The sequence below is a fragment of the Crotalus tigris genome, unplaced genomic scaffold (genome assembly GCF_016545835.1).
Source record: "Crotalus tigris isolate CLP2741 ecotype Arizona unplaced genomic scaffold, ASM1654583v1 scf7180000017568.12009008, whole genome shotgun sequence".
NCBI lineage: Eukaryota > Metazoa > Chordata > Lepidosauria > Squamata > Viperidae > Crotalus > Crotalus tigris.
In genome coordinates, this window is record NW_024096478.1 from 5848496 (window position 1) to 5873824 (window position 25329).

At 38.9% G+C, this 25329-nt stretch overlaps 1 protein-coding gene across 2 annotated transcripts in view; it reads right to left on the reverse strand.

Annotated features, from left to right (window-relative positions):
* Window positions 1–306: 306 nt before the first annotated feature.
* The window catches only part of STK10 (serine/threonine kinase 10), a 74722-nt gene continuing 49699 nt past the window's right edge, over window positions 307–25329 (reverse strand). For both annotated transcript variants that reach the window (XM_039352257.1, XM_039352266.1), the window contains 13 exons: window positions 22962–23043; window positions 21300–21434; window positions 15164–15745; window positions 14107–14237; window positions 13019–13142; window positions 11025–11204; window positions 10101–10193; window positions 9732–9861; window positions 8119–8243; window positions 6496–6684; window positions 4514–4639; window positions 3452–3565; window positions 307–3143 (listed from right to left, as the gene is read on the reverse strand). In XM_039352257.1, coding sequence (XP_039208191.1) covers window positions 3003–3143; window positions 3452–3565; window positions 4514–4639; window positions 6496–6684; window positions 8119–8243; window positions 9732–9861; window positions 10101–10193; window positions 11025–11204; window positions 13019–13142; window positions 14107–14237; window positions 15164–15745; window positions 21300–21434; window positions 22962–23043 — 2152 coding nt within the window. In that variant the 3' untranslated portion in view covers window positions 307–3002. The remainder of the gene's footprint in view (window positions 3144–3451; window positions 3566–4513; window positions 4640–6495; window positions 6685–8118; window positions 8244–9731; window positions 9862–10100; window positions 10194–11024; window positions 11205–13018; window positions 13143–14106; window positions 14238–15163; window positions 15746–21299; window positions 21435–22961; window positions 23044–25329) is intronic.

A 25329-nucleotide genomic window follows, 5' to 3' on the forward strand; every position in this document is an offset into this window, starting at 1 on the left:
ATATTTTTTGCAGATCTTCCAATGCACCATTGTTGCTACTTTGTCATGCCGCTGCTTGTAGTCAGTCTGTGCAATCTTCTTGCAACAGCTTACCAGGTGGTCCACTGTTTCTTCAGCTTCTTTGCATAGGCGGCACTTACTGTCTGTGGCTGATTATTATTATTGTTGTTATTATTATTATTCAGTATAATAATAATTATCAAAATAGAACTATTGTAAAGTAACAAGAATCTACGAGAGGTACAGATCTTGCTATCAGTGTCAAACCAGTGAAAGAGATTTGTACATAATTCCAACTAGTCGCAATTTGCTTCAAGAATTAATAGTTTAATATTAACACATTCCAATACAGTACAGATATTTTTAAGTAAGACCATCTATCTATATTTTAAAAAACACTTTGTACAAGGCCAGCAAGCTGTGGACTTGATTTTTTTTTTCAATGCCAATCAATAGAATTCTGAAACACAATTCCACTGCAGCCAAGCCAAGATCATGTACAAATACAGCTCAGCATTGCTGGCCTATAGATACATGCAGCAGGTACGCAATTCTGGATTGCTATGCAAAGGCTTAGTGGTTCATATTTTATTAGATTATTTACATCATCGTGGTAACCCAAAGAGAGAAAATCCTTGAGATTTTTTTCCCCAAAAAAACCCTTACCCCTATAAAAATACAAAATACCTTCTCCCTGCCCCTGATGAAACCAAAATATATTTTTTTCCTAGGTTAACAAATGTTTAAAAAAGGAAAGAGATACTTTCTTTCAACACCCTTCCGGGAAAAATTGGAAAGTGCATATTGCACATAGGGAAGTTCCAGCCTCTTTGGGAACAGCCAGGAAGGGAAGGGAAGACAGAAAAAGCTGTTGTGAGTGTGTGCCATTGTTTGCTTTCTTAGCCAAGAGAGGAAAAAGCAGGAATGTGCAGACAAACTAACCCACCCAAGACATAATGATGATGAAGCATCCATCATTTCAACATGAAGCTAACACTGTTCATTTAAAGAAAACTTGCCTTTACTTTCAACATTCATGTGCAGACTTTGTTTCCATTTCTCTCTCTCTCTCTCTCTCCTCACACATTATCTTTACACTCTTAAGATCTAAAACAGGTTGAAGAGGGACTAAAGTGCTTTGTGAACACACATTTCCTAAAAATGTCTAATATCCAGTATCTTCTTGGCAGACATTTCTTTCAGATTCTATTTTCATCCTGCCATCTTTAATATAATGCTTGACACTTTGTGACTGGCTCTGTCAGCAGCCACTAGTTTACTAAATTTCAATTGACATTCCAACAAATTAGCTGTCAGCACAGCAATCATTAGCAACAGTGTTTTGAAGAACAGTGCATAAGAAAACAACCATTTTTCCTACAGAGAGGCAACGAGCTATGCTTAGAACAATCCTACACTGGACATCAAAAGGAACAGTGGACCATGTTCTCTCCATAATGCGCATTGTTCTGAGATGTTGAAAATGAATTGTATCAGCTTTCTGTTTGAACTTATAGCTAAACAAGTGCCAAAATGTAGCATTTATCACATGTAGCTGGTTGCTCAAATTGAAATCTGTGTGAATTATACTTCATCAATGACAAAACAAAAATTTAAATATAAGTAATAGGGAAACGCAGACTGGCAAGGGAGAAAAAATCTTTGGAAATTTATATTAAATAAGTCAAAATATGTGGAAGGGAATGAAAAGGGATCTCTCTGGTCAAAAATAGCATTTGTAAAAGTTTGAAATACTGTGCTGCTTTAGCATTTCAAATATATAATATTATATTCTACTACCCGTGGCCTCTCTTAGGTAGCCCTTTCTCCTGATTCAGAGAAACTGCAAAGACTGGAATTACTCACAGCAATCCAGCACTGCTTTATTTCAAAACCGTGTCTTCAGTTCTGAGCACATCCAATCATTTAGCACGAGAAAGCCCCTAAGCTAGCATTTGCTACTCTACGAAAACTTAAAAATCATGTACAATTTGATACGGAGCAAAGTGCCTTCAATCTTAGTCCAGCTACAAATTTGTTGCCATGGACATCTGGAGTTGCTCTTCTTTAATTTAGCCAAAGAGTAAACACTAGTTCTTTCCCTAACTTAAGCAGAGGCTTCATCCATGACTGTGGAAAGAAAAGGAACCACAAAATTCTGGTTCACTGGTAAACCAAAGGTAAAATGCTGCAGAAGCCACTGGGATAACAGATGAACAACAAAGATCATTCTTCCTTATTATACATTTACAACCATTTAGCTTGGGCAAGTCTTTTTATTTAAACATAGCCCAGGTTGGAAGCCTTTTCCACAGTCCCTATTCAACCTAGAAATTCATTCCTCTGGCTACCCTGTTAGTTTTAAGGCTGCTTTGTTTCTAAATTTCAGGCTATTCTGTATCAAAGAAAAATTACAAATAATGTCACAAGCTGTTTGGAAGTTGCTGAGGGACAGAACAATTCCAAAAGGAAGGCACAGAACAAAAAGCAGTCTTTTGCTTAATTTACACAGGTAGAGACCGCATTAAAGGCAGACGATGGTTTACTGTCATCTTAAAGGCTATCACAGGTAAACATCATCTACTATTGAGTCTCAAAGTTATGCTGTTGAGTAAAACCACCCAATCATTAAGCTCAGATACACAGGAAAGCTAACTTGGAAAATCCAACCAATACTGCAATTAATCTCCTCTTAGATCTTTTCCACTATCCCATTAGGAAATGGTAAAACTGGCTGGGGAAGGATTCGGCAAGCAACTTAGATTCTGCAGTCCACCCCGTCAGGTGGTCCCCTGGAAGCTTGCTACAGCTTGCTTCTAACCCATATGTGAACCTACCTCACCTCTAGTGGATCAGATTGCTAGCCACACTGACTATCTGGTACACGACTGAACAGGAAACTCTGATCTGAGTTGGCAAACAGAGGAAGGAACCCTGTCTGTTGATTTTCCTCCAACAGACAAAGGCAAGTATCACCAAGCCTTGCCTACTGAACCCAAGTATTAGGAAGCCTCTGCAGAGCTGAATGGGACAAATTTAGCAGGTTTGTTTGGAGACATAGGAGATAGACCATCAGCTTCTTCACTGAGTTTGAAAAACATCTCTTGTTCTCGCTTTTTCTGATTCAGCTCATCTTCTAGTGCCTGAAACACAAAGACAAAAAGAGGTGAAAAGATAAAGTTTTCGCTAATAATAACCTTGATTTCTCTCTGGATTCCTGCCAGTTTACATGCAGTTGCAGGTTGAAATGAATATGACATTAGAATAAGGAAAATAAAAAAGTATACAATGCAAACCTGCTCACAAACATTCAAAGTCTTCCTTATTCATTCTCCCCTAAATTATGGGTCTTGTGGAAATTAACATTTTTTTCTATCCTTATTTTGACCAACTGATCTGATATTCAAAATTTCACAATTTAATTCTGATGCGGGTGCAAATTTTTAATCACCTTTTTTCTTGGCCTAAGTTTATCTCGCCAGTCCTTGAGGGTCAGGTTGTGGTTTTCATCCAAGGCTTTCAGTTTTTGTGTCTCATGTTCAACCAGAAGGTGGCACTTTTCATTCTATATAGATTGAAACAAGCAATAGAGAGAAAGAAATATGAGAAGATATTTTGCAAGGAAGAAAAAGTACCAGGCCTACCATCTCTTTGACCTAATTTGAGATTGCATGACCAGCAGCAAATAATATGAAGTTATCTTTCTAATATCTTTCTGACACTAGAAGTCTCATTCTACCTAATGTCATAGATTCAGTGTGTCTGCTTAACCTGGAGTTAGCCAATATAGCATGGTTAGCATATTGTGCTCTAGACATAAAGAAATCTCTGATAATCCATGGAGTTTACTTGATGGCTTTGAGAAAAATCATTTTCTTTCAAAACTAACATAACTCACCAGGCTTATATTAGGATTTAAATGAATTAAATGAACCCACATTTATTTACCAGTATTTCACCCCTGTGATATAATGATATCTGCAAGAGGGACCTAAAGGCCTTGGGAATGGACATTAACAGCTGGGAATCCTTGATCTCTGATCTAAAGACGCAGCATGGCCTTCTCCAATTTGAAGAGACACTTGTGCGGCAGGCTGAGGCAAAGAGGCAGTCCCGGAACCAGCGAAACCTGGGGGCTGGACAGGGGACAGATTGTATCTGCCCTCAGTGTGGAAGGGACTGCCACTCTTGAATTGGCCTTTTTAGCCACACCAGATGCTGGCTTAGGACCTCTTTCCAGAGCACAATACCATAGTCTCTCAAGATTGAAGGATGCCAATGGAATGGAATGGATTTCACCCCTTGGATAAAACTTCAGATATAAATACAATTACATGCCAACATTAAAAAAAATCCCTGATATTATTTTTCTCTTCTATTTTAGGGCCGACTGTGACCAGTATTAACAAATCTTTCAGAACAGGATAACAGATAGCTCAAAGACTTCATATGTATTGCACTTTTGAAGATTAACATAAGCATAAATAAAACTGTACCATTGATATTAAGTTACCTGTAACTGCTGGAGTTCATTCATATTGCCCTCACACTGAGCCAACATGTCCTTCATCTGCATCTCATGTTTCTGCTGCTGTTGCACTCGCTCAGCTTTTTGTCTTTTTTCTTCCTGCTGGGCAAACTGTCATGGGGAGAACACCAACAATCACCCAAGTTTTGGACGGTTTCCCGCAACAGTTATCTACCCGAACTTGAAATACTTCAGAAGGTAACTAAAGTTTACCAATGTGATTAATTATTTCTTGTCAGTGAAGCTGTTTTAAATCATCTCCTGGGATAGTTATAGGATCTCTGGACCCTGACTAATATTTGCTTGTATGATGAGTGCTTTATCAGTATGGTTTGATTTCATTTTTCCTTACTTAAGATACACCAACAAATGAGAGGGATGGGTGATCATAATTATGATCTCTCTACCCTTTCACAAAATTAGAGTGTGTGGCAATTTGAATTATTTCTATTTTGAAACTCATTTAACGCTGAAGCCTAAATATCAGTGATATGATATGCAGCTAGACAAATCATTCCCAGTAGGCTATGTCTAGCAGATTTTTACAGTATAATACATTCATTAACTTAATTTACATAACAAATGCAAGGCCAAATTACAGTTTAGCATTTAATTGGCAGTGCGCTGGTCCATACAGTACTGCTGTGATAGTACCTTTAGCTCCTCCTGTGAGCTGGCACAGCTAACCAACCTTGGATAATTCACCTATAGATAATTCATTGTATTATTCAAAGCAGAGGCCCTGGTTTGTTCTTCTCAGTCGTGGAATCCTCCATAATTTGTTAGTTGAGCCACTACTGGATGTGGTAGCAGATACAATTGGGGAAAGTATACACATTCCTCATTTACCAATACCTTATTTTTATTTAAAATATGCCTATTCCTGATTCTCTTTGTTAAAAAAATGCCCAAGCAATTGTTATAATCCTGTAACATGTCTAAGCAGGTTATATGAACTGACTCATTGACAAAAGAATCCTCTGCTTATTTTCCATCCAGCATTGAATCATATGGTTGGAAGGGACCTTAGAGGCAAGAATTCTCATATCATCTTGGAGAAATGGTTGTCCAATTTTTTCTTGAAAACTTCCAGGAATGAAGCACCTGAAGATTGCTATCATGTCTTCCCTCAGACTTCTCTTTGTTAAGCTAAAGTTATCTAGTTACTTCAGCCATTCTTCATAGGATTAGTCTTCAGACTCCTTATCATCCTTGTTTCTCTTCTCTGCATTCTTTCTAGGGCCTCAGTATCTCTTTTGTAACTTGGTGATTGGAACGGGATACAGCATTCCAAATATGGCCTCACCAATGTGATATAAAGTGATACTATTACTTCCCTTGATCTTAGTACTATCCCTCTATTGATGCAGCCCTGGACTGTTTTGGCTTTTTTGGCAGCTGCACCACACTGATGACTCACACTTAAACAGTGGTTCACCAGGACACCTTGATCCCTCTCATAGGCACTACTGCCTAACCTGTACCGATGCATCTGACTTTTCCTGCCCAAGTGCAGGACCTTACTTTTCTCACTGCTGAACTGCATCTCTTTGGACAGAACCCTGTGCTCAAGACTGCCACGATCCTCCTACATCTTGAATCTATCTTCTAAAGTGTTAGCAATCTCTCATCCACAACTTTGATGAGTGCCCCTTCAATCCCTTCATCTAGGTCAGGAGTCCCCAATCCCCGATCCCTGATCCGTTCGGAACCGAGCTACTGAAGTGGTGAGTGCATGTATGCATGTGTGTGAAGCTGCATTTGTGAAAGTGGCGTGTGCATGCAAAACCATCCCTACTCCCCTCTCCCTCCGCTGCTGCTGCTTCTGCTGGTCCGCCAAGCTGGAATGTAGGTCATTTAGGAAGATGCTGAAGAGCTCTGGGCACAAGACATCTCCATATCTAATGAAAGTTCTCAGACAGATCTCTTCAGCAAGGCAGCTACCTGACTCTGACAGCAAATTTCACCTGTTTTATCTTCTCTCTCTGTTCTGAGGCACTTCCACTGGAGTTGATATGGAGACTCTTTTTATACATGGCCATGCGGGTTTTCCCTTCACTCCTCTGAATTTTGGGGAGACGGGCCCTCTCTTGCTGCTGCCGAACTTTCAGCTGTTCTATCATGCGCTGGTTATATCGTTGCATTTGCTCACGTTCCTGCAATACAGATCAACACAGTGGTGGGAATGAGGGAGCCAGCATAAGAGAATGCCCCCCATTACACTCAGAGACATCAATGGCAAGGAGCCACAAATTATTGAACAAAAAACAAAAGGTTGTTGGGGGGGAGGGAGACAGAGAAATAAGATCCACCTGGAAGACTTGAATATGCAGAGGAGGCTAGTATCGTTGTTTTTTTCCTGAGGGAAATAACATCAATGCCTCCAGCTCTTATGGATGGCATCCCTAGCGTAAGCGATTGCGAACTATCACAGAGACAACAATGCTAATTAAGCCAGCTGAAACATAAAAGCTATTATAGAAAGCTGCCAAATTACAGATCTATCCAGTGGGATTTCTTAATGGAAATCATAATCAGTGTGTTATTTATGTGCAGAAAGACTACTTGTTCAATGCAGTAGGTAGTCATGTGTATTAAACTATGCAAATAATAAGCAACATATAAATATTAGCGATCATTCACACATGCAGTACAGGTGCCAATAAGTCAGAGGTACAATATATATTAATATTCTCCACATAGAGGAGGAAACGTTAGCTTCATCTCTAATGGAAATGAAAGGCATCTTGCTTCATAATGTAAAATAAGCATTTTTGCCAAAGGTTCAATGCAATTTCTATCACAGCAAAAGGCGAAATAGAACATTTGCTCTAATGTTGTTTCTTTCCCTGAAATCAGAGTTTTATCTGGTTTGAACAAAATTCTCTTTAGCAAATTTGACTGTAATCACAGTGGATATTGGAACTACAGTCCAATACAATGAGAGAATCCTAATTTAGGAGGGACTAACCCTGAGAGTGTGTCCTCCCCCTAATAACTACAGAGATTGTATTATAATCAGAGTACTCATTCCCAGGCAGAACGGGACAACTCGCCACGGCCAACTCATCACTGGACAACACGCCACAGGACGTGAATTGTTGCTGTGCAACAATTCAACAATTCAATTTAATTATTTAAAATAGTTAAAAAATGTTTTATTTTTTGTCATTTATATTTCATTTTGCCCTTCCTTTGGCATCCTTTCATTAATGATTCTATTTCACTATTTTTTTTATATTAGTGTAAATCCTGTCCTGTGGTGAGTTGTCACATGGTGAGTTGGCCATGGTGAATTGTTCTGTGGCAAGTTGGCCACGGCGAGTTGGTTGCAGCAAGTTGGCTGTGGCAGATAGACTGGAGTGAGTTGTTGTAGAGTAGACTCTTCCCAAAAGCTCTTAGGAGCCCACAGTTACCATACAATTTTAATATTTCAGCATTGTGCTGCTCTACCAATTCTCATATTTCTACCAAAGCTTTCCCATATCTCCACATTCCAACCCTTCTACACACTGGCTTTGCTTCTATATATCTGCAACTTTACATCCCAGCTATCATTCAACAGGACAGAGAACGGAAAATGCCGCTACCTTCTCGTGTTTCCGTAGCAGCTCGTGTCTCTGGAGGAAATACTGGTCTTTTAGTTGCTGTTTCAAAATCTGGTGCTTCTCCTGCAGATGGTGCTCTTCAAGATCCCAGATAGTGGCTTCCCGGTCTACAGTGTTTAAAATAAATAAATATATATGGCCGTTCAATACCTGAACAGAGAGGGGAAGAGTAACTGTTTCAATCTCAACATTGTCTATCCTCATGCTTAGTTTTTATCCCCTCAACCTTCTTTTTACATTATGATATTATTGGCCTGAAGAGGTGAATGAATGACAAGAGCAGCTGGTTTTCTTTTTTCTTTTCACAGGGGTTCCCAAAGCAAGAGAAGAGGAAGGATATGTGTGTGTGGGGGGGAGGAGAACTGGCTACAAAATCTTTGCTATAGAGACGGAAAACCTGTAAGCCTCTAGATTAGTGGTTAGTGTCAGTGCAAATAATCATTTCCCAATCTGTGTTCCTGTGATTATATTCCAATCCATAGATTGTATGTTAATATCATTTTTAAAAATAGTTTTCAAAAATTAGTGGTCCCTTGAAGCATTTCCTAACGTATGAAGCTTTTGCACGCAACTTTCCTAATTCACATTTAAAGGAAAAATGATAAGTCTTCCTGATGTAGTGCCATTTAAAAATATTTTTTCTCTCTGCTTTCTTTCTTAAACTTTTTGTAGGAGATGATCAGGCTGAGCCTGAGGGGAGGGACAAATGGATCATCAGTTTGGAATGGCCATGCCCCTTTAAGAGACCTATGTCCAGCTCTCCTTGAGGGCCATTGACTCTTATCTGGCACCAATTTGCCTTGATTGTTAGTAGATCAGGTTCTTGCATATAGGCTGCATGGAATATTGCTTTTGAATTCTACTCTGGCTCCTGGTTTCCTGAGCTTGACACTTTTTTCTCTTTGCACATCTATGCCTCCTATATACTTTTTAAAAAAAAATGCAAACACTTTATGTACATAAAATACAGCTTTGTGACAGATGAGATCTCTTCCCATCCTATCTTTTATGAATAATTCTGCAGAGATCTTTTATTAAAGAAGGATGAACAACCAGAAAACTACAATCTGGGAAGAATTCATACTATGGTAGGGTTTACTTTCTTAGGAATCTGTAGCAAAGATTTGCTTTTAAATTTCTATTTCTGTTTTAATTTTTGATTCCAACTCTCACTAGCACCTGCCAGTATGGTCAACAGCTGAGGAAGTTGGAAGCTGTAGATCAGAGCATCTGGAATATCACAAGTTTTCCTATCCCCATTTTATAAGTAAGCTCTATTTTTGATGTTTTATTGGCTTCCAAACTAGCACTGTGACAAAAAGTGGCTGGAAAATTATAACTTCAGATTAATTGGCTACTTTTCCAAAATAACTCTCTAGCTTAAAATATTATTCCATAATATAAATACTGATGAGTGCTCAAAACAATCCACAGCATGCTTCTCATTACTGTAAAGGATTTGCATTCTTCCTGTTTATAGCTTTGCCAGGGCTCTCCAATAGGTTGCATTGTCTTTAAATGAAAGCATATTCTTCTTAGTCTGACTTCATTACTCGTAATCCATTCTAACTGGTCCATTTAAGGAAAAAAAGCACCTCTCATAAGCTGCTGCTTTTTATTGAGGCATTCTCGTTCTTTGTCACAGATCTCTTTCCGATTCTGAGCTGTAATGTTTTTCATTGCCTGCTCCAGATCCTCGGATTGCTTGGCTATAAAGTCTTGTTCCTGGAATGAGAGAGGAGATGTATGAATATTCATCTTGGACAGTCAGAGCTTTCCCAAATCTGTCAACTTTTAGATATGTTGGGATGGTAGTTCTCAAACTAATTGAAAACTAGAATTCCAGACTCTCTGAAGGTCTTTGAGATAATCCATAGTGTTTCTCCCTGGCTGGTTGGGAATCTACCGTATGTTATTCTAAGAGTTTGTGCTACAATGTCAATTAAATCTCTCTTGTGCCTTACCATAACTTGCTTTTTTTGTACAAAGTCACCCATCTTCACTTTCATGCTGCTCTTGCGTTGTTGTCGTGGGAGCTTTTCAATGTCATTCTTGAGCTTCATAACAAAGAAAAAGACAAGCAGACAAACATTTGAGATATTCAGAACTCCTTCGTAGCTTGGAAGAATCTATACTATTGTTTCGTACATTCAGCAGAAAATTGAATAGTACTGTCATTTTTTTTTTGTTTCTCTTCTGTCTCTCTTATCTACTGTCTTGCTTTGCTCATTGTTTTATTATTGGCCATTTTTAAATTGGCATTGTCCCCCAAATTCCTCCCTAAATACCTTTTTATTCAGCAGTCCAACCTAGGTGAATAGAATGTATTTCTAGTGTGTCCATAGAGAAATGTCTAAAGGTGTTGAAAAAGTTTGTGAAAGAAGTGAGATTTGAACCAGGAACTTTACAACCCATAGCTCAATCATTAAACAAATTCATTAGCTCTTCAGGTTTTCCTCCCTTCTCTCTCTCTCACCCCACTTTTTCATTCTTCTTTCCCTAACTCCCTTCTCTGTATTTCCTTTACATTTTTCCTCCTTAGACTGCTTTCTTCTTCATTCATCCTGGGTTTCATCTTCCATTCCTTTGAATTGCTTGGTTTATGACAAACATTTTAACTGACAGCTGGGTTGGCATCCTAACATTATCCTAGCATGGAAGAATTCAAACTACCGTATTTTCCAGCGTATAAGACGACTTTCTAAAGAGTTGAAATTGGCGCCGAAGTCGGGGGTCGTCTTATACGCCGAGTCGTCTTATATGCCAGAAATTACGGTAGTTTCTGGCATATAAAACAACTTTCTAGGCATGGAAATTGGCGCCAAAGTCAGGGGTCGTCTTATATGCTGAGTCGCCTTATATGCCGGAAAATACGGTACCAGCTTTACCTCTTTCTTTTTTTGTTTTAGCAGTTCCTGAAATTGAAGCAGATCCCGTTCTTGCTCAGCACGGATACGTTTAGCTTCATCTCGTCGGTGCAGTGCATGATCTTGCTCCATTTTTTCAATCTGCTGCTTCTGCTGCCGTTCTAGATTTTCTAGTTCCGTATCATAAAACTTCTTCTTTGACTACAAAAGAAAAGGCAGATACAATCTTAAATATATTGATATTTTTCTTAATTTAGTAATAAAAGCAAAGCTTGGAAAAAAACAAGCTTAGTGACAACCTAAGTTTGGTTTCATATGAGGATGATTAGTCAAGCTCATATTAAATCTAAAACATTCTCTCACTGTCTTGGCTGTGAACATTAAAGATTCCATTGCTGGAGCTGTAACTGAGGAGTAACTCTTATTATTCTACCTAGGAGTCAGAAAAAGAAACTAAGACTCCTCACTTCATCATGCTTGCTATCTTTATTTTTTTAATGTTTTAGTTTAAGGTACTTTCTTTGTTGTAAGTCACCCAAAGTTGTTGAGAGTCAGCCAGTATACAGGCTTTAACAACAACAACAGTCACTTGATTTGAGACTTCTGAACTAGGGCAGGAAGGATGGACAATATTTTGGGACTGGTGGCCTCTTAATGCACCCCTTTTGGGGAGAATAGAATTCATTTTGCTGGTGATTGATTCAGCAATGACAGTCTGGGCAATAACCATTAGGTTCTAACTGTGGCATCCTTTTCTGTAGGCTGAGGATTGCCTATGTGTGTGTGCGTGTGTGTGCACATGTATGTGTGTGTGCACATGTGTGTGTGTTGCTGTAGATCAGGAAAAAGCCATTCAAGATTCCTTCTGCATATAAGATTGGACGATGCACATTAGCAGCAGGAAAAATTAATGGGAAAAATTGCTCAAGTACTGGAATAATTTCAGAGAACTTCAGTACAAATTATCAATGGATGAGAAATTCCTATTAAGGCTGATTGAAAACTGGGAATGTGTAGCCCTGAGAAAACTTAAGGATGGCAACTGTTAACTGTTCAAATATAGTATTTGAAAAATTATTGTCATTTTTTTTGAAGATTTAACAATAGAGAAGCTGAGAAGGATTCAGCAATGCTGATACTACCAGATGAAATGATTGCATCTGTTTACATAAGTTTTTTTCAATCTTGCATTCCCCAGATGTGTTGGAATACTGCTCCAACAATCCCATAATACCATAGTCGTGATATTTGCATGCCCTTAGTTGTGGGATAACACATGCAGAAGACACTGATTTAGAGGTGGCATACTATGAGGCATAAGAAAAGTGATTGAAACAAATTTCTTTTCCAGAATGTTCAGCTAAACGTGCTGCTTTCTGACATCCTGAAGATGTAGGGCAATCTGGAACAGAAACTTACACCAAAATTTTACAATGCAAAAATGCACAACTAAAAATTGATTATGCTTGGATGGGAGACTCCTGCAAATTTTTAGAAAGTGAGAAATTATTAGGGATAGAAGGAAGAATAGTCCTTGTTTTGTATATGCTATATCAGGAATATGAAACCTCCTATGCTCCAGATGTTTTGAACTGCAGCTTCAAAAAATCACCACAAGTTCTTGGAGTTCAAAACATTCGGGATTTCGCTGCTTGACATTGTGATTTTAGCAAGGATTTTCCAAAGGATTTTCAATGTTTGACGACACTAAAATATAAATACAAGGAAATTATTCTGAATAATAAAAGATTACAAGCCTACCACACCTAACATCCACAATCTATAGTAAGGAATATTGTTTTATGTTATGTTATTCAATATAGAGTATATTAATATTGATACATTTACACAGGTAAGATTGCCATTCTACCCATAATTCTTCAGAGAACTGACACTACTTTTAGCGACAGTATTTAGGTTTCTTCCTAGCCTAATTAGTACCGCTTATGGCTTATTAATTTTTCTTTCTCCATCTTTGACCAACTTCTGAGCTGGCAATTCCTCTTCCCACTTACATTCATTTCTTGTTCAAAACGCTTTAACATTTGTTCCAGGAGTAGCTGATGTTTGTTTGTTAATTGTGTCTGATTCCGATGTTCCTCTTTCTGAAGCAAACGTAGCTCCCGCAGTTCCTGCCGCCTGCAGGGTTACAGTAGAACAGAAATTTAGAAACAGAAGAGAAACTTTAAAGACAAAGCTACAGAGAAACACCATTTAGAGTAAAATAATCATAATGAAGACTAGCCAAGATAGGCTGCCTGCTGCCTTCTGCATTCTAAGGATCTAAATTTCCTTGAGGGGAGAACTGACTTCTTCAATCACTGCCATGAACACACATCACTTTTGGCCTGCAGGCAGAATATTTTGAAGAGGTTTTTTTTTCTTTTCCTCCCAGCTCTTTCTTGTTTATATTTGCACTTCTGGCCTTGAATTATTCAAATTACATTATGCAAACATTGTGAATAAATATGGCTTAATACAATCCCACTGACAACTGCGTGCAAGAATATATCTCTGTCTGAAACTTGGCAAGCTGGAAGAAATATAACAAACAACCCAGGTAACTTTGTGGTGTTGACATCTGTTGAAGTGAGTTTTAGAAAACTGTTAACAGTATGTCACTTTTTTGGGTATAATTTAGATTTAACATCTCAAACTGTTGCCAGTCATTTGTTGACTCCTGTCATAATAAAAAGAACAGGCAAAAACATTAGCAGTGAATTGCTCACCTTTCATTTTTCCCTTCCCCATTCTTATTCTGTTGCATGGGTTAGTGCTTTCTATATGTATTTTTCTGCAACTACCATAAATCTCAGCTAGTCTTTGGCCAAGCTGGATGGGAAGACTGGATGATAATTCTCAATATCTGATTCCATAAGATAATTTCTGATCTCTAGTGAATAGAAACCTCATAGATATGCTTCTATGTGCTGTACTTGAACACGATCTAAAATGACCTGCTACTTTTGTAGATTCTCTGATCCAAGACTGAATCTTATTACCATCAGAAAATTCTTCCTAATATTTAATGTTTTCACTGATTACATAAACAGTCAGGCCTATATAATAAATTGGTTACAAACAAAACACAATTTTAGCTTGCCTGAGGAATCTCATCTCTTCATCCTTCTTTTCATCTTCACTGATGATTTTTGAGGTGGTAACACTCACTTCCACTCCATCTACTATAAATCTTCTTGTTCGTTTCAGTGTCATGTTCTGTATTTTTGCATTCTACACATATAACCAAAGAAACAGTGTAAAAAGACAACAGGAAATTCTGGACACAAAATAATTATTTATTGCGTAACTAAACAAAATGTGTTTTCTAAAAGCCTCACAGAAATCGTAACCACCAGAAGAGGAAGAAGGACTATTTTTCTAGCAAGGAAATTCAAATTCCAAGTTGATATTAAGAAATTAAAACAATAGATTCCACACATATTCTTGATTTGTATGATTCATTTTGTTTTCTGTATTTGTATTTGAGGGAGTTTGGGAAAGGGACAACATCTTGTCCAATTAGAAGACTTTGGCAAAGAGCAGGAGGGACTGACAGTTATTGAATGCCAACCATTTTTCTGAAATTTCAAAATTTGAATCCTCTCTGAAACCAGAAATATTTGAGTGTGTCCTCTTTCCACCCAAAAACAGGACTCATCCTCTCCATCCATGCTGCATTACTATCCATCGCTAGGCAAGCAACATAGTATTATTTAGATTTTTTGAATGACATCACTTGTAATGGTATGTCATCAGCCATTAGTTGGTAGTGCTGATGAGAATTAAAATCCAAAACCTTTGTGAAGCATTTGGTTGTTTTCCTCTGATTTCCGTGCAGGTTCTTTACCTTCCTATCCACTGCAGCCCAAAACATAATCTGATTGCAGTAGAAGATGCTGCTGCATTTCCCAACCCTGCAAGCCAATGATACATTGTTGTATCAGGAGATAAAGAGATTTGGAGTTTCTAGCTCACCTTGGCGAACAATTAAAAAAAATAAGTGGGAGCAGGAGTGCTATTTCTGTTACATCGAAGGACAGCAGGAGGTGTTCTCTTTCAACCTCTTCCTAAGCATCTCTGGTGCTGCACTTTTCGCTGATCATTCAATGGGGTGCCTAACATAACCCTCTGCCTCACCCACAGACTTCAATTCTTACCTTTACAGAGTGGCACCCACTGCTTCTGTTCAGGGACAGATCAGTAGACAAAGAGATGTTGAGGTCCATACTCTCTGAAGCAGAGGTGCTACCAGAATCAGAATCTCTCTTGAGGCTATCATTCTCAAATTGAGAAGAGGTCAAACTCCCATTGGGGAGTTTTTCTTCAGTCGGTGTTTCAAGGAGGCTGTTTACAGTATGGCTTCCCCAATTTGAATCCTCACTATTTGCTGGCTCAGTGCTTTCCTTTTGGTGGTTGATAGCCCCATCCTCTGCTTGCTTAATGTTTTCATTGGGCTGCAGTGCCTGGGGGCTGGTGCTTAAGTTCTGTTTGGCATCAGGCAGGACTGAATAACTTTCTATTCCCAACAAATCCGAATGCTCAGCAGTTTTGACCAGAGCTTCAGTTATAGTTTCTTCCTTCAAAAGCCTGTTGTCCTGCCCGTTTATAGCTTCCTTGATGTGCTCCAGAGGCAACGTTGGTCCATTGGCCACAAGTGACAAGCGGTTTTCTTGAAGCTTGTCTCCTTCCAAACTTATCTGGCTTGCAAGAGAGGAATCCTTCTTCTGAACGTCATGAGGCTGAGTGAAGGAGGAGGGGAGACAAGAGGAAGATAATGAAATTATCCTTTTTTACATTTTTTTGCCTGAAGGAACAAGAAAAAACAATTAAGGGACAGAACAATGAGCATTCTAAGATAAAACAGAGACTTTTAAGGGGAATAGGATCACATTCTCCTCCAGAAAAGAATTTTTGCAAACAAAACCATTGAAACTTAGGCTGAGGTAGGTCATTTGTCATAAATTAGTATTTCATCACTGAATTCTCAAGGAACTCTGAGTACCTAGAGCAGGGGTAGGCAACCTTGGCTCTTTTATAACTCGTGGACTTCCAACTCCCAGAATTTCTGAGCCAGCTGTGCTGGCTCAGGAATTCTGGGAGTTGAAGTCCATGTCATAAAAGAGCCAAGGCTGCCTACCCTGACCTAGAGAATATTCTCTCTCCCTGCCAACTGATATTTATGAGATAGGGGGAAAGTGGGAGTTAGAAGTAAAAGGGAGAGTTTAATTCTCTCCTGGTAATTTGGCACTCATGAAGATGCTTTCTCCTCTTCTGCTTCATCAGTGCACAGAAGGTCTCATCACTGGTCTATAAAGAGTTCTCTTTGCTACAGATCAGCTGATAACATTCTGCCAAAATCTTCCAGAAGTGCTTTGACAGTGCTGATGAACTGTTACTTGAAGCATGTTGCCCCAGCTCATCCTTTGCCAATTTTGCTTCATTCATCCTGCCTTTACACTTCTCGGTTTCTGATGATCTCTCCTCCATAAGCCTTCTGTCATGGTTACAAGATCTCCATGAAAAAAAGCCTGCAGCCAAGAATACTGATTCTTTTGTCATGCCTCTGACATCTCATCACAAGAATAAGGGGAGCAAGATGAGACATTGGACATCTCAGAGATTGGGCTGTAGCACTAAGGCAGAAGTAGGGATCACCATTCCTACCTCTACAGAGCCAATCTCCTCCTCTTCATCCATATTGTCCAATTTGAAGATTGCCACTACTGTGGCTGTGGAAATCCAAAGAGTGGAAAAACTCTAGGGTCTATGGTGAGATACCTTGGCAGGAAGATCTACCAGGAATTAACTGTTATACTGAAGACCCTGGCTTGTGCAGTCAGCTGGCTACTGATGGCTATGTCTGAATGGAGATTGGGAACCTGGACAGAGTATAATATACTAGAACAGCTTTTTCAGTACCTCAGTCTCCTCTTTGCCTTGTCTTTAAACCACACCAGCTTTCCTAGAAATCCTATTCTTTCATCTGAACTTGAAAAATATTTTTTGCCTTTTCCTATGAACCTAGAATTGTAAGCCACTTGGCTGAGTTGGATGGCTATAAAAATAAACCTTAGACACTGATAATAAACTTTTCCTTATCTTTATTTAGATTAGACTGGAACTTTTATGTTCTGATTTCAATTCTGAATGCATCTACAAATTCATGGACTCGAACTATGAACAATTTTGCTAAAGCTCTGCAGTCTAGGAGAAGTTCTGGCCTATCAAAATGCTATTTTGTCTTGCATTACCATTATATTTGGACTATGGAAGTTGCGGTTGTTCAAACCTAAACTGGAGCTGCAGTGAGGAAGGACACATTGTTGAAAGCTCATCAAAGCCTATTAGAAAGAACTAAATTGGGACTGTATTCCTTGCCTTTCATCTGAGTAAGGAACAAAGTAAGGCAGAATAAGGAACAGAATAAGGCCGAGCTGTTATCTATCTCCTTTAAAGTAACATGCAATTTGACTTCAGGAAACCACTCCTCTTGCTTTGAGGATTTCACCAGATGATCATTATCAAGCATTTTTTTTCACTCTTTTCACATACAAAGGAATAAGGAAATTAGTAACGAAAATGCTGAAAGGTGCAGTTGACGTTTTCCTGAGAGCAGAAGGCTTCAGGCTGTCCTTCTACATAATTTGCACTAATGCCTGCCCTTCCCTCCCCTCACCCCCTCCCTGCATTCATTTCACTTTCTTTTCAAACTGTGTATTGCTCATCATTGCACTGGATAGAATCTGAGTTGGTTCAAGGATTATTAATAAGGTCTTGGCAGCTAGTGAAGAGAGTGCTGTGCCAAAAGTGTATTCTGCATTTTTAACTCTTTTCTTTCAAAAGGCTTGAAAAAAATAAATGCTTTTCATTGTTTTCTACAACGGAAAATAACATTTCCTGAAATCCCATGCAAAAGTGGAAGATTCCTGCAGCTCTTTTACTTAGGAGATGGCCAAAGAATGAAGATACTCCGTCTCTCGTGGGGTAACCATTCTCCACAAATCTTTATATATCCCTGGTTTCTCATGCTTCAATTAAATTTCAAGAGAGGCCACTACCACTGGCTTCTACTTATTAGGCAGCCAAAGAGGTTGCTGAGGTGAGGACTAAAATGAAAGACAAATCGAACAGAACAGCAGCATGTTCTACCACCTCATGTATTAAAGCTCAAAACCATGACAATAATATGTTCTGAAGCAAACCTTAAAATGAAAAAAGAGAAACAGAAACTTTACTCATAAGGGAAGGAAATCTCAAGAAATAAGACAGGATTCATCCCAGAAAGCAAGGGCAGAATAAGAGTCACTGAACTAGCAGTAAAACTCTAACTAAAATTCCTTATAGACTTTTTGTGACACAGGAAAAATGAAATTATGATGTATGGTTCTGGAAAAAAAATAGATTATAGAAAAAATATATAAATCATGTAATCCTAGAATAAGAGTTTATTTTACATGTACCATATTTTCCGGCGTATAAGACGACTTTCTAAAGCATGGAAATCGGCACCGAAGTCGGGGGTCGTCTTATACACCGGAAATTACTGTAGTTTCTGGCGTATAAGATGACTTTCTAGGCATGGAAATCGGCGCCAAAGTCAGGGGTCGTCTTATACGCCGAGTTGCTTTATATGCCGGAAAATACGGTATATTTATAACTGCTGCCCAGAAAATGGAAAACTTCTTCCTATTTTCTTTCCTTTTTTCTTCCCTTCATTTGTAGCTTTTTCTTTCTTCTTTTTTTTTCTTTTTATTCTAAGTAGTAGTTACCGTGTTTATCTTTCTTTTTCAAAACTGCAGTAAAGTTACATGAAAAAAAAATCTAAAAGGGAAATCAAGTCATTCTTTACTGCAAACCATTTAAACCTCAGCTATATTTCCTACAAACCATAAAGCTTGGATTTCCTGTGTTGCATTTGATAAGCTTCAGTGATACTAGGAATAGGAACACAAACCTCTTACTTGTCTCAGTAAAAAAGTATAAATCATTTATACTTGCCTTATTTTAAAAAAAAGTTTGTTACAATTCACAACTTCCATGCAATAAGATACAAATTTGCCTGTTGACACAGAAGGGGAGCCTGAGACCACATGGATAACTGTATCTGTGTGTGTCTGTGTATGTCTGTTTGTGTCTCTATGTGTGTACACACCTCAAAAGGGCAGGAAGGGGAAGGAATCTCAGGTTAAACAACCCCTAGGACAAAGGGAAAGTAGAATGGACATGCATTGCATTCTTAATTCTCTAATTATATTCTACTCTAGATTCTAGATTCTAGAAAGAGTACAGAGAAGAGCAACAAAGATGATTAGGGGACTGGAGGCTAAAACATATAAGGAACGGTCGCTGGACTTGGGTATGTCTAGTTTAATGATGAGAAGGATGAGGGGGGACATGATATATCTCAGGGGCTGCCACAAAGAAGAGGGAGTCAAGCTATTTTCCAAAGCGCCTGAAGGCAGGACAAGAAGCAATGGATGGAAACTAACCAAAGAGAGAAGCAACCTAGAACTAAGGAGAAACTTCCTGATAGTTAGAACAATTAACCAATGGAACAACCTGCCTCCAGGAGCTGTGAATGCTCCAACACTGGAAGTTTTTAAGAAGAAACTGGACAGCCATTTGTCCAAAATGGTATAGGGTTACCTGCCTGAGCAGGGGGTTGGACTTGATAACCTCCAAGGTACCTTCCAACTTTTATTATTATTATTATTACTGCCTTCTTGTGACCAAGAGATCACGAGAAGTTACACAGCCAGTCTTTTTGAATCTATACCTCCAGCAATATTTTACTACTGCGCTCCACGCTCCATTCTGTTCTACCACAAAACTACTGCTGAGTTAATACAATATGTTCTTGGTCTTACTGTGGTTATTCTTGTTGAAGAGTTAGTTTGTTCAGGCTTCCAACTACTCTTTCAAACACTGTCTTTATTGTATTCATGTCAGGGACAAAAGGCAGAAAGAGCCAAAAAGTTGAGCAAGCTTACAAGGTATACTCTATAGAAGATTCATTCTTTTTATCCAGAGACACCTTATCATTGGCTAGTGACTGCAGATCTCATTTTATTTGATGAATCCTTCAATGGACTAAACGCCTCTTCCCTGTCCAAATGTTTAACCTTCTATCTGTCTCTGCTAAGCCTAAAAGCAGCCAGCACAGTCGAGGGAGCTGCTTGCAGTTTTAATCTTAAGTGGCTAAAGGCTACGTTCTTCATAGTAAAGGTGCCAACAATTAAAACTTTTCCTAGGGGACATGTTTGTCCACACAGCAAGTGCATTTACTGAGAAAGCCATCTTGCAAGAGGAAAAGGAAGGCTTGGCCCCCTGCCCAAACATTGTTTGAAGGATTCCTGGCTGTTGAATGAAGAGCAGCCTCTTCTCAGCCAAGGAGCCATTCTTCCTGCCCACCTGCGCAAACACCTTTCAACTTCTCCCCTCCACAAGTAGCTGCAGGGATCAAAGGTTGCCAGCAGTTTGTTTTCAAAAATCCAGCTAACGTTGTTTGTGGACTCTGAAGCATTTTTAATGTGAATGTCAATTCCTGGCAAATAGACGGGGAAGAAATTGAGGTAGTGACAGATTTTATTTTCCTGGGCTCCAAGATCACCGCAGATGGGGACTGCAGCCAAGAAATTTCCTCCTGGGGAGGAAAGCTATAGCAAATCTAGACAGCATACTAAAAAGCAGAGACATCACCCTGCCAACAAAAGTCCGTATAGTCCAGGCCATGGTTTTCCGAATTGCAATGTATGACTGTGAAAGTTGGACCATAAGAAAGGCTGAGTGATAAAGAATTGAGGCCTTTGAACTATGGTGCTGGAGAAGACTCCTGCAAGTCCCTTGGACTGCAAGGCGTTCAAACCGGTCAGTCCTAAAAGACATCAACCCCAACTGCTCTTTAGAAGGCCAGATCCTGAAGTTGAAACTCAAATACTTTGGCCACCTAATGAGAAGGAAGGACTCACTGGAGAAGGGCCTAATGCTGGGAAAGATTGAGGGCAACAGAAGAAGGGGACGACAGAGAATGAGGTGGCTAGATGGAGTCAATGAAGCAGTAGGCATGAGCTTAAATGGACTCCAGAAGATGGTAGAGGACAGAAAGGCCTGGAGGAATGTTGTGCATGGGGCCATGATGGGTCGGACCGACTTTGCAATTAACAACAACATACATATGTCTTTGTATACTATGTGTATGAACACAGATTCATGTACATATAGGGGAAAAGTAATATTTTGTCTTGTTTCCTTAACGCAAACATCACTTAATGCAACAAAAGGAATTCAACTTACAGATGCAGATTCCGATGAGTCCTCTTCTTCAACTTCCTCTCTATTGTCTTCAATTTCCTCCATCACTTCAGCCTTTGCCTCTGCCACGAGCTCACGTAAGGCTTTATTGCTGGTGACCTTGCTGACAAAAGGGTGCTAAAAAAAACCCCCAAGTTCACAATTACCAAACTAGTCTGGTTCTCTTGCAAATCAAGAGCAAGACAGTTCAAAGTGAATGTAGAGACTTTGTCAGCTATTTCGCCCTTCCTTTGCTACTCAAATATTTGTGAACAATACAATATACTGTATTGATCACGAGTTACAGGCAATAATATTGCAATCTATAACTTTAAAATAAACAATATAGGTCATAAAAGTTTCTGTGTTACTGGGGCCAAACCTTTTCCAGAAAATGTTAGGAGCTAGAAGTATATTTGGTTATCAGTCTTTACAAGCTCAGACTGGTTTCTTTCACAGTTGTGGAATATGTGTGCTTCCAAGTAGCATTTCTACCGAAGCGCATACTTTCTGTGACAGTGAAACATTGAAGCTGGAAAACTACACAGACAAGGCAAAGAAAAAACATGAAAAAACCATATGGAATAGCTGCCTATTGGAGCTTTAGAAAGACAAGTTTCTATTGCTTGATAAATGCAACATTCCCATTGCAATTAAGGAGCTAAAATATACAACATGTTATGTTAGGTGTCCTTTCCATCACAGATGAACAAATAAGAAGGCTACTTCACCATAAACTGCATACACACAGACTTATTGAAAAAAAAAACTGCAGTGAAGGCCATATAATGTACTTTAGAATTTACATAAAAGAACTACATTGTTACCTTGCAATGTTGGCATTCTTCTTATAGAGGTACACCTACTTTAACACCACAGGGAGAAAACAAACTCACCAAGAAAACCCACAAATCAGCCTTCAATTTTTTACTGATTCGTCATTAAATTTATATAGCCCCTCCCATCTCACTTGCATGTGATTCTAAAACACACACAGTTAAAGCACAATTAAGAATTCTAACCTTCCACCATTAAAATCTATTAAAACAGTTAAAAGCTATATTTAAAAATTAAAATGTAAATAAAATAAAAATTTTTAAAAAAATCAGGGTTTTCCACAGTAGATAGTATTGCACACTTTCTTTTTGTTAATTATGTCAACATAGTCTGGTTTTCGGTATACTTCTGCCAAGCAATAATCAAATTAAAATTCATCCCTCCACTTAAAGGACCACTTTTTCCGCAGTTAAAGTTAGCAATAGCAAACAACAACTGCATACTTTTTAATGCTGGGCCAAAATTTAAGCTGCATAGAATAGCCTTCCCCAACGTGGATGCCCCCTACCTCCCCCCCCCCAAGGGTGGAAATAACTGCCATAATTCTCAGCAATGTTTCAGACATATGAGGGAGACGGCACTAGATGTGTCAGGAAGCAGAACTACTCAAACGGTAGAGTTTTTTCTCCCATGAGAAACATAATTAGAACCTGAACTCCAGCAATCAGGTTTTATATAGAGAAATGCAATCAGGTTTTATGTAGAGAAAACTCCAGGTTTTCTCTACATTAATGGGGGTAAATCTGTACTCCCACCAGGGACAGGTATGTGGATTTATGAGCTTCTATGCAGTATCACCACATGACTCACTTGAGATGCTATACTTACTTCCAGTAATTGTGTGGCAGTTGGCCGGGTCTCAGGGTTCTTGTCAAGCGCAAACTTCAGAAAATCTCTGAATGCTGGAGACCTTTATAAACAAACACACACACACATTTAAAAATGTCAGGAGAAATAAAACCAGGATATCCTACCCTGGATAACTAACATGGTTTATAAATTAAAATTTGTATGGCTGAACAGCGATGGCTGTTCAGAAGCAAGCTACATGCTGTCATTCTGTTCCCAATTCATGCCAAAGACCAAATGTTAGCAAGCTCATGCGGGGACAATTTGTCTGCCTGAGTTTAAGCTAATACAAAGCCTTCTGTCAGACAACGGATTGCACCCTCCTCCCTTCCTACATCTCTTTTTCTGTGCTGGCTGCCATGTAAGAGTAGGTTAAAAACACTTACTGCCAGTTTCTATGTAGAATTGCAGTTTCACATAAGGCTACATCTGCCCAGTGATTTTCTAGCCTGTCTTGTTCATATGTAAGAGACTCAGAGCATTTGGCTGTTTTCTATTCCTCTTGTACCATAATAGGAAGCCTAGCTAGATGTACCTTCTAATAAACATTTCATGTCCTGGGAGAGGCCAAAAGGGGCTTCAGAAAGTAAAAACACCAAGCTGCACTGGTTGGATATTTGTTGGGGACTGTGCTGTGCATTAAAAATATCATCATAAACCAACAGATTTCAGATATTCACAGAAACAAAGAAAAAAACTACATTGCACCAGTCAAACTACAGGTAGTCCTCAGCAAACGGCAGCAATTGGGACTGGGTTTGCTATTGCTAAGCAATACGGTCATAGTGTGATGTCATATGACTAAGCTTCTTAGTGACAACAGTTCCAGCACTCTGGTTCCTCACTTCGTTAAGTGAGGATGACACATGGTTACCACTTGTGACCTCCTCCTGGCTTCCCCATTGACTTTCCTTGTTGGAAGCCAACAAAGAAGGTTGTAGGTGATAAGCACATGACCACAAGAGGCTGCAACTCATAACTGTGAGGTTGCACCAAGTGCTCAGATAGCAACTATGTGACCAGGGGGATGCTGAGATGGCCAGAACTGCGAGAATCCGTCCTAAGTACTACATGTTCAGTACCATCACAGGTATGAACAGTTGCTGAATTGTTAAGCAAGGACAACCTGTCTTAGAATGGAGGGACTCTTTCCTGTCTCTTATTGTCATACACCTTTTAAATGGGAAAGGCAAGGAGAGAACTTGAGATCTTCTCATTACAAAGACAAGCTATTATCTTTGCTGTACATTGCATGGCTGGCTCAGGAATTCTGGGAGTTGAAGTCCACGAGTCATAAAAGAGCCAAGGTTGCCTACCCCTGATATAGTCATAAGGCAGGAAATACTGTATTTTAAGAGTTTGGAAAATGAAATATTCTGGAAAACAGGGCAATACAATACATTTAAATAAGAAATGAAAAATAATGATTGATAAAACAAGGTCAATGATACTGGAAGTTATAGTCCAAAACATCTAGAGAACATCAGGTTGAGAAAGGCTGCTCTAAGGAATCCAAGGTGTACTCTTTATACGTGTCAGTCCTTTGAGTTAGCCCAAAATCATGAATACTAAAACTATTTTTATTATAGGATTACAGTAACAGAAACTTGCAACTCTGAACAAGGAAGGGTCAAGCCTGAGACGCTTTCTCAAATTCCAATTCCTGCTTTGGGTGAAGATTTATCTGACTGTTGTCTTGGCTAGATTTCTTCTTCCCTCAAGTTTATTCTCACAGCCCACTATATCAAGTAACACCTTTTACTTTTCACATTTTAGGAAGATGCGCTAAGAAGACATAGCTCTTTGCCCAAAATTACCTAGTTTCAAGGGATAAGTGGAGATTTGTGTATAAACAAATTAGAAATTAGTGCTAGCAGTCATTGTTACCAACATAATTGATATCTCAATGTTACACTTGCTAGATATTGCTGGAATAATATTTTCCATTAGCTACAAAACTCATGGTCAATAGTGAAAGGGGCAGAAGTTATAGCTAACCTGGAGATCAGCATGAGGAATCTTAATCAAGTCTAGGAATGCATAATCCTTTCATTAGAAGCATTTCACATGACGCCCCAAGGGCTGCACTTGACAAACTGGGAAGAGCAAAATCTAATTAAAATTACTTTAATTGACTTAATTGCAGTTAAGATGATGCACTCAGCATGTTTTTAATTATTTCCCTTTTCCGTCAGATTAAATATTACAATTTGGTGGCGAGTTATAGAGTAGTCCTGAAGGATGAATTTAAAGCATTACAGCTTCAAGTAAGGTCTTGGTGCCTTAGGCTGTGTGTTTTTGAACTAGTCCACAGGTTAATAAAACAATAAGAAAAATATTTCCATTC